This window comes from Atta colombica, unplaced genomic scaffold (genome assembly GCF_001594045.1).
Source record: "Atta colombica isolate Treedump-2 unplaced genomic scaffold, Acol1.0 scaffold105, whole genome shotgun sequence".
Lineage (NCBI taxonomy): Eukaryota > Metazoa > Arthropoda > Insecta > Hymenoptera > Formicidae > Atta > Atta colombica.
Window position 1 is genome coordinate 3,537,886 of NW_017259190.1, and position 10,076 is coordinate 3,547,961.

General features: G+C 31.8%; 2 protein-coding genes across 3 annotated transcripts in view; one reads left to right on the top strand and one right to left on the bottom strand.

The window, feature by feature from the left end:
* LOC108690230 (elongation of very long chain fatty acids protein 6) overlaps positions 1 to 6,170 on the bottom strand; it is a 7,257-nt gene extending 1,087 nt beyond the window's left edge. Inside the window, exons 1-2 of one of the 2 annotated variants that reach the window (XM_018197421.1) lie at positions 5,485 to 6,170; positions 418 to 788 (exon numbers count right to left, since the gene is read on the bottom strand). In XM_018197421.1, the coding sequence (XP_018052910.1) occupies positions 418 to 743 (326 nt within the window). In that variant the 5' untranslated portion in view covers positions 744 to 788; positions 5,485 to 6,170. Of the gene's footprint in view, positions 1 to 417; positions 789 to 3,830; positions 3,902 to 5,484 lie in introns of those variants that run through there. The other variant, XM_018197428.1, reaches the window with a different exon arrangement.
* Positions 6,171 to 6,351: 181 nt separating this feature from the next.
* Positions 6,352 to 8,805, top strand: LOC108690221. Its single transcript, XM_018197410.1, has 2 exons — positions 6,352 to 6,498; positions 7,319 to 8,805. The coding sequence occupies exons 1-2, from the start codon at positions 6,397 to 6,399 to the stop codon at positions 8,198 to 8,200; spliced, it is 984 nt and encodes a 327-aa protein (XP_018052899.1). The 5' UTR covers positions 6,352 to 6,396; the 3' UTR covers positions 8,201 to 8,805.
* Positions 8,806 to 10,076: the final 1,271 nt, after the last annotated feature.

The following is a 10,076-nucleotide window of genomic DNA, read 5'->3' on the forward strand; positions in this document are numbered from 1 at the left end:
AATGATAATTGATTCGTATATAAATATAAAAAAAAGCACAATTCGATTTTTATATTTAGTAGAACTTAAGATTTTAAGAATCTTTTAAAATAATAATTATAGACTGAGTAGTCAATTCTTATTTAAAACAGTCTTAAGCATTAAGATGCTAATATAATTGCTCCGTGATTGGTTTACGATATCTTAAGACTGTATTAAAGATGGTTTTGAATATAATATCCGACTGTGTAAATACCAGCCACAATCAAAGTTGCACCTTAAAACATTAAATTTTGAAAATTTTAAAAAAGAAATCAATGATAAATATCGATCAATTATTACTTTCAATGTCAATTTTTGACAATGAAATGTAAAATTAATCAATAATTATAAAAAGATTTGGGGATTTAATGAAACTTAATACATGAAAGAACCGACCTTGGTATGCAAATGCTGTGAAGTAATCCATGGTGCCTGAGAACGTGTATTAATTCGGGCGCCGTTCTAGTAAAGCCGATGATAGAAAAAGAAGCCAATAACGTATTCCAAAGACACAGTATTCCCCTGAGTTCGAATCTGGGCCTGCTGGCCATATAATGTTGCCCGCCGAATATTAGGATCATGTATAATCCGCAATAGTAAAAACCGTTCGTCCAATTCTTCATCATCCATTGTTTGGTCTCGTGATGACTGAATGTCTCCTCGAAATTGAAAATGTAAGAATAATTTGGGAGAGTTACCTCCATATAATCCACTTTATTCATCTTTATGTTTCAAGTAGATATCTCGGTAATGATAGCTTGGCAATTCTGTAACAAACACGGATAAACGATAAGATATCGGTTAGTCAAGTTGTTTATAAAATTACATTATAAAATCTCAAAGTCAATGGGAAAAAATGTAAACATACTTTCGTATGTATCGAGGATTGCATTCAAACAAAATAACTTAGGTAATGGAGTTTAAAATTCTGAGAAATCATTACGTGTATGTAATGTTTATACTTTTAAATTGTTTAAAATATTGCGAAATCTTGAAGGACGTCTCATTCGCATAAAAGTTAAACTGATATAAATTTTATATCAGTCCTACTTATTCACATACATTTTACAAGCCATTATTTAAGTTTTATATAAGCTTTATATAAGCTTTATATAAGTTTTATATAACTTACTCTTAGAGTAAGATCCAAAAAATTTAAGCAGTAAAACGTAAACAGAAAAATTCAACATTGGATTAGCTATTGCTTATATTATGATCTTTACTGAGATTGGCCAATTCGCTTACTGTTTAAGTTTCACTGCTTAAATTTGATGAGTCGATCATGACCTTTAAATATTAAAAAAATTTACGTCATAGTAGAAAATAATAATTAATTGATCGTTTTTACGGCACGTGAGCAAGCAGCAAAAAAATCAACACAATGGTTTGATTATTGCGGAGAGGTCTTTATTATAATTGATTAATTCGCTTACTGTTTATGTTTTACTGTTTAAGTTTTTTGTGTGTCACTAAATGATTTGAAGCTCAGGTAATGATTTATTAGAAAAAACTCAAGGAGCAATTTGATCTTATATTTAAGATTGCTGAAATATGATCTTGAAATCGCTATCTATATATATATATATAATATATATACATATATATATATATAAAATTACATAGCTGAACAAAATAAAAAGATCAGACTTAAAACTCAAATACAAAATAGAACTAATGGATAATATTTATAGTTTGATCTTTTAAAATCTGATCTTATGAAGAAAGATCTTATGCAGAAGTATTCCCTTCTAATTTTGAACTTAATGTGTGTTATTAAAAAAAAATGTGTTTCTTATTTTGATTCAGAACAAAAAACTTCAAAATCGAAAGAGGACATCTGTGTTTCCTAGTTAGATGATTTTGAGAGTCCATCTAACCAGTGAAACGATTCAGTTTCATTAAGATAATATTATCATCTTACTTAAAATGATATTATTGTCTTACATTTTATCTCCAGTATGATCTCGAGATTTTGCTGTGCAGTCATTTCATTGAAACATTTTTTGAAAATACAAATTTATGATAAATGCAAACAGATCGGACTATGATCGGTACATAGTCCGCTCTTAAATTTAAGTGTATATTAATCTCAATTAATAGAGTAAACTAATTATTATCTCGAAATTTCGAAATGTTATACGATTATCTCATTGGCTGAAAGGAATCTTATGACTCCTCACTCTTCAAACTGGCACAATCTTAAATACAAGACTGGAGATGGGCGATATTTATTATAGTCCAATTTTATATTCAAAATTGATCTTATATTCAATTGGATTATGGAATCGTACGAACCAATAAAACGATAGTACAATATTACGATTTTAAATATAAAGAACGGATATAAAGAACTATATGTATAAGTGATATTCACACGGTCTATTCTTATTTCAAGTTTTAACTAAATGTTTTAAAATGTTAATATGATTCATGACATTTACATAAGAAATCGATTATGAATACCGGTCTTTAGATTTTTTTTCACATTCAGTTAATGAAATAATCGTAATGATTATACATATATATGACTATATATATATATGTGTATATATACACTATTAATCATGTTTAGTAATATCCGCAATTATTAACTAGAGATCATAATATAAGATCAGTAATTAACTATTTACATCGTTTATATAGATATAAATCTATTGAAAACTTTGATAATAAATGTGAAATACGAGGATGAATGAAATATAAGCGAGAATTTTTTTTATCATTTATTAGACGAGAATAAAAATATAAAGAAAACAAATTATTTTTCTATATATTCCCTGCTACATTAATTGCCAGCGGATAGGCAATTTGGTGATTTCGTTTTCATAAAAAGTAGTAGATAATATCTGCAGTTAATTGCGCACGAATTTCTTTATACTGGCATTAGCCTCGAATCGTATTATTATCTTTCCAATTCTTCTTTCAATAATAACAACAACAAATGATAATCGTATGGATTTGTCTCAATGCAATTATCATTTGTTTGTTGTTTTTTTTAAGAATTCGGAGAATTCGCCAAACTGCCTATCCGCTGGCAAAAATATTAATGTAGCAGAGACTATGAAAAATAATTTTTTTTTATATTTTTATTCTCGTTCAATAAATAATAAAAAGAAATTCTCGTTCATATTTGATCGACTCTCGTAATTTCAATAGAATGTCCAATTAATAAAATGAAAAATAACATTACTCATCTAAATATTTATATTTATACGTATAGAAATTTAATTTCGATCTTATATTTAACATATATGTGCAGACGAAGAGTAATGCATCTCAATAATTCTGATTAATTGATCCCCACGCTATTACTTTTCCAAGATTCCATTTTCCGAAATTCCAACTGTCATGGGACAGCTCCTCAAACGATCAAAAATCTAATTTGTACGTATAAACGTAGTTAGTGTTTCTACATTACAAATTACATTTAAAACAATCTTAAATATTATATTTCTGGTCCTAAGAGTCTAAAATTCAGCCAATGGACTTGCCAATCCAAATTGAAATCTGTATTTTATTGGCTGAATTTTAAGATTTTTAGGATTAAGATCGAGATATAAGATCTGATTATGGTCGGTATTCATAGTCAGATCTTATATTCAAGACCGTCTTAAATATGGTCTTAAGAAGTTACGAACTAATCAGAAGACTGCATTAGCGTCTTAAGACATTACTTAAGACGATCTTGAAATAAGACTCGACTATAGCCGATATTCATAGTCAATTCTTTATATCAAGATCGTTTTAAGTAATGTACCGTCTTAAGACGCTAATGCAGTCCTCTCATTGGTTCGTGATTTCTTACTTACCATATTTAGGACGATCTTGAATATAAAATCTGATGAATATCGGCCTATGTACACCCTGAGTTCATACCAGTTCATATCACTCGAAAAAAGCGCGACTTGCGACCTTATAATGTTCTGGTCGCGCAGCCGCGCCGCGCACGCGTGAGACGAGCGCGCCAATCCGAGTTCGACTCTCGATCTCACGCGATATTGAAATCGACGCAAGGGAGAACAGGAATTTCGTTGTATTTTTTACATTGTCACAAGTTTGAAAAATTCTGCTTACGCAGAATTCTGATTTCGCACATACCATTTATTACGTATATGATTTGTCTTCACATCACGGAAGAACGAAATCGCTGGGCGATATTGAAAAAACACCGAATTATTGATGCAATTTGTATACCGACAAATTTACTGGAATTATGTTCGAAATGAGGCTGATTCAAGTCACGCAAGATAAATCTACGTCAAGGATAATTTAAAAAAAAACTTCTTTGTTTTCTCAAACCACAATTACTGGTTCTCCTTCAAATGGAAGGATCAAAGTTTGATCATTAAAATAGAAAGACTTGAATAATAAAAAATTGCTTTGAAAATAAAATTTAAATTAAAAATTAAATTTCTTGCTTCGCAAATATAATGTAAAAAGTGACTCTTTAATTGACATTGAACTAGAATTCTCTGAGTGAATTAAAATGTATCTATATATAACGATATCATATTAGAGATATTTATTTTAATGATTAAGATTAGAATGTCAAGCGTGCTTAACAAGCATTTCCTCGAAAAAAACAAATTGGCAATGAAACTAATGACATTATCTAACGTAGCAAATTTATTCAACGATTTGAATGTTAAAAATGTGCTTCGAATGTTAAATAAGCATCGAATGATTTTCAAATTAAATGTACACAATAAATAAATAACAATTGTTTTCAAATGTTACGTTATTCTTCTCAATCGATTTTCCAATGTCGGTGTCGAAACTATAACGTAACTCCGCTCGAAAGATGATCTTACTATTTAGATCCGATATTTATAGTCGGTTCTTACTGCAAGAGTTTTAAGTAAATACTTGAAGATGCTAATGCGAGCTCTGTGATTACTTCGTACAAACTTCAGACCCAAACATCAAACGGCTTTAAATATAAGTATAGAAATACTGGTTTAAGATCGACATATAAAATATACAACAATATAAAATATACAACATTAATGAATTAATAAATCAACGAGAGGAGTTTGCTTATGGGAATGACGGGTTCCGTTAAAGCATGCGTGAAATCGTGAGGGCGCGTCTCGTGAAAACGACTTTCGCTTGCAAAATGCGAGGAGACACGCGCGAGGGAACGCTCGGCGAGAAAGAGTCTCGTACCGTCTGTTCGGGTCCTAAATACCACTAAACACCTACAGGCGCGACAAGATATGTGCAAGGTATTAGCGCGACCTTCCATATCCAGGTCGTCTCGAGTGCGCTTTCTGAATGATTTCCGATCCACGTACACGCGCGTACGCGGGTGCGTTGCACGAAGAGAATTGCCAAATTCGTTTCATTCAACCTACACACGTATATCTGTATGGGCGCCGTAGGCGGTGCGCTGTGCGCGCGCGCCAACACACACACACACACACACACACATATACACACCATAGGCAAGGTAGACATACGTACCTAAACTGGCGTTACACCTTTCGCCAATTTTCCAAAGTCGTCTAGAGCGAGGAAACGTTCCAGATACCGCGTCACCGTCGTCTTCGGGCCTCGGACTTTCGGGTCCTCCGAAGCTCGAAGCTGTCAAAAAAAAAAGGGAATCTTGGTCGCGCCGCGAGCCGGCGTATTCGACGTGGGCAAGGCCACTTCCTATTGGAGCAAGAGCCACCGGGCGTCCGGTAGCACCGGCGCCTTTGTGATACACAAGTGAAATCGATAGATAAACAAATGTGAAAGAGAGAGATAGTACTCTCGCCAGTCTCGTCCTAATGTCGCCAACACGTTCCGTCGTGTGATGGTGTGTGATTCACAAATCTCTCCCTTTCTCTCTCTCTCTCTCTCTCTCTCTCTCTCTCTCGATCTCGATCTCTTTCAGTACAATCGCTTCCTCGTTTCTTCCGAGACACACGAGCGAGATCTGCTTCGCTCTGTATCTTTCTTTCCTTACGTATAAATTTATGTGTATGTGTGTTTCTTTGTGTATGTATGTGTGTATGTGTGTGTGTGTGTGTGTGTGTTCTAAGACGCGCCGATATCCCCGTACTTGTACTCGATCATACCCGAACACACCACAAAGACAAAGCCGCGCTATGCCGCGCGAAACTGCCCACCCGTCGTCTTGTACCGTTTTTCACATCATACGCATCTTCCCCTCCCGCTCCTTTCTCGTACATCCACGCCCGATCGCACAAGCGGCGACATCTGTCGATCGATCGGCGACAAGCGCTTAGTGTCGTTTTAGTGCAAGAGTCCGCCGCCATCGGTAAAGTAGCAACATTGGCAAATCGCGATTAAATTGCATTATTGCAATGACTGTGGAGTGTCGACCGTCGAGCTTGCATTTATGTTATTGAACCCGCGTGGAGAGCCAACATGACAGGCAAACAGAATCAGCTGGACAACAGCAAGGACAATCAGTCGAGAATAAAATTGATCGCGGACAAACGCAGACTCTTAGACGAGAAATCCGCTCAGGTATGAGTAATTCACTTGCACCTCCCTACGTTTATGCAAATCTATTAAGTAGATCCCGTAGCGTATTTTTCGCTGCACCGCAACTTGTATGTTTTCTATTTTTTTTGTTTACTACTTTACAAAAAAAGTAATAAACGGTATAATTTTTTGTGATAAGAGTTGTCACTGTACAAGGCATTTAAAGCAAAACATACGAAGCAATGTACATTTTTAAATTGAAGTCTCTGTACTTAGAGACAAGATGGGAGCATCCATGGAAATTATTCTCCTTTCCCCTTGATGAATTTTCAACTCACTGTGGAAATCCTTAACTATCCTCTGCAATTATATTTTTACTCCCTCCATCTAATCCGAATCTTTTGCCCAAGTTTTTTTACGGCTTAAATTTTTTACTGTTTTACACTCAAAAAAATTCAAGGTTTTTTTTTCAATATCTCTTATTAATTTTTTAATTTAAATGTTAAAATCTTTATTTAATAAAAATTGAAATTTTAGCAAAAATGAGGCTATTTGGAAATGAAATTTCGCTTATGTGAAAAAAACCTCAAATTGCAGACATAGAGTTAAAGATGGATTTGAATTAATTTTTGTGTACAAAAGTAAATTTAATATATTGTAATGTACAGTTATAAAATCATTATTTGTATAAATAGTAATAAAAGATGCTGTGAAAGAATATAAAATAAATTTTTATTCAATAGTTAATATAATACATAGAATGTTTCAAAATAGAATATCGATATCTTAAAATAATCGTTGTAAAATGTTTTTTATTTTTATATATAATCATAAAATTACGAAAGAAAAATACAATTTGCAGGTTGAGACAGAAATCAGAAATTGTTTTGAAGGTCTAACGAAACTCCTACGATCTAGAGAGAAGCAACTACTCCGACAAGCCGAAGCTATTCACAGGCAGCAACTTTCTCTAATAGAGACTTCATTAAATTTCTTACCATCATCAGTAGTTGTCCTGAACGATAAGCACGAGTTAGAGGAACGAATACGCCAGTTCGGTAATATCGAGACGCATGGATCAAATAGTATTACAGTAAAGGATGTGGAACCATATAAAGTTGCAGATTATCAAGATGCTAATAAGGATCATGTCAGTTTTGACAAATCAATTACCAAATCATCAGATCAAAAAGCCAGAGATCATCTGAGCCTTCCACGTTGCAAAGATTTTATATCTGACTACAGAACTATGCGTATTTCAAGTCTGCCTTCCACACTTTTCACTAATAATGAGCTGCGAGATTCGCATAACATAAAGACCAATGCATTAAAGATTTTTAAAGACACTTTATCCATATCAAGGTACTCGCCGCTTTTGATTATAAAACGCAAACTTGGTCTGACACACGTATCCTTAGATGGACTGCACGCTTTTGATAAATCATACTCACAGAATGTACAGTCTTTCGGGATGTCTTGTATGACTACAGAATCTTCTGAGCTAGATAAATTGATAAATGAAGCAGCTGAAACTAATTTGCGAGAATTTGATAAAGAAGTCTTAGATCAGGATGATTCCGAAATAATTAGATCTCCAAAAGAACGAGAGAAAAACGATGAGCATCCTGTACAGATAAAGCAATGGTTGCAGCAGATACTCGCAGAGACTGAAATAGAGCCTGCGATTTACGAAATTGGACAGTTTACGGAGATATCAAAGGCAAAGCTCTGCAATGAGCTATAATTCTATTTGACGATCAAATTAGACATTCTTGCATTGTGTTTCAATTGGGGCCAAAGTTTCCAAAACGATGGAAAGCAAACAAAAGGCTGATCTACCTTAGAATTGCATGCCCGATATTCTTAATTTATATAGTCTCTCGTAAAATAAATTGGAGACAGCTTTTATAGCTTTTCCGTGATCACAAAGGAAAGGATACCAATTTTGAATGACAAAGAGAGAAAGAGAAGAGAGAGAGAGAGAGAGAAAGAGAGAGAGAGAGAATGAGAGTAAAAGATTTATTGTGTACATCGATAAACTTTAGTACCTCTACCACAGTTGCTTAATATGTGGTATTCCTTGTTAATACAACGAATACTTCGCCGTTCTTAAAACAAAGATTGATTAGTGCCCTTTTGAAAAATGTGCTTAAAAATCCGAATGTATAATTGCTAAGACTGTTTTTATTCTATTAAAAATATCGCGTATTTATTTTACCGTATATAAGTTTTTAGTCTATATAGAAACTATATTTGTCAAGGAATTTTGACAGCAAGTGAATAATCTTATTGCGATCATTTCTTCAAGTGATATCTTTTTTACAAATAAAAACTTTCGATTGTATGACATTGTTGTAAATAATTAATTTATCGTCATATCATAATTCCATTTTCTCTCCACTTACATGACTAAATTGTGCGTATGCATATAGTTATAGATTCTGTAATCAATTAATTCATTAAATGCTCAGTATTTTGAAATTATTAAAATCCCTCTTTTCCCATCAACTATCAGTATTAAATAGGAACAATCTAAGATTATTGCATTTTATCATTGCTAATACTGTTCAGATAATATTATGTTGAAATGTGCTTTAATTATTTATATATTTAATACTATTAGAAATTAATATCCTGAATAAATAAATTTTTGTTGTATTAGAAATTAGCACTCCTATAATCAATGATTAGAAATATTCATCATTTTAATTTTTTTAATTAATTTACATTTGTATGCTCACGCGTATAATTTCTTGTTAGTTTTATTTCTTTAATCCTAAACTGTATAAATCTGACATATGCTTTATAAATATTAAAACGGTAAGAAAATTTTATAAAATTTTAATTTTATAAAAATTATCAAATCTGTAGATAAAAATTTATTTCTAAATATTAATCTTTTTATTATGTTGTATCAATATATGATATATTTATGAAATCATTATGAAAATTTTATTGTAACGATACAAATTTATTATATCGATATGTATTAAGATGTTTTATACTGTTTAGGATTAATTAAATGCATATATATTTATTTATCTTGTCAATTGTTTAAATCAGAGGAAAACGCTTGTTAGAAAAATAATTTATGCCGATATAATTTTATCGTTCTTACATCGAGCCGATATAAAATATAGAATGTATTTATACAGAATGTATTTATATATTAATATGTTTATATGCGATATATATTATGATATACATCAACATATATGTATCAACAAGTTTCTGCGGACAAATTGACCGCAATAAAAACTATTTAACAAAAATATAAAGAAAGAAAAACTTAAAAATAATATGCATCTATCATTGCTGATAATCCTTTTACTATAAACAAAAATATATTTTAAAAAAGAAACAATTTAAGCGTAAAACAATTAAATTTTTTTTCATATTTAATAATTCTGTATTAATAAAGGATTAACAACAAAAATTGTATTATTAGTTTATATTAGATATAAAACAAGAATAAGCAGTTTGAAGCAGTTTTTGCTACACTTTCATATAGAAAATAAAACTACTTACTACTCGAATATTTCGATTTGTTGAATAAGATAATTTCTTATTCGTGACATTGAGGCATCAATGGAAGAAATTATATGTGTATATATATATAT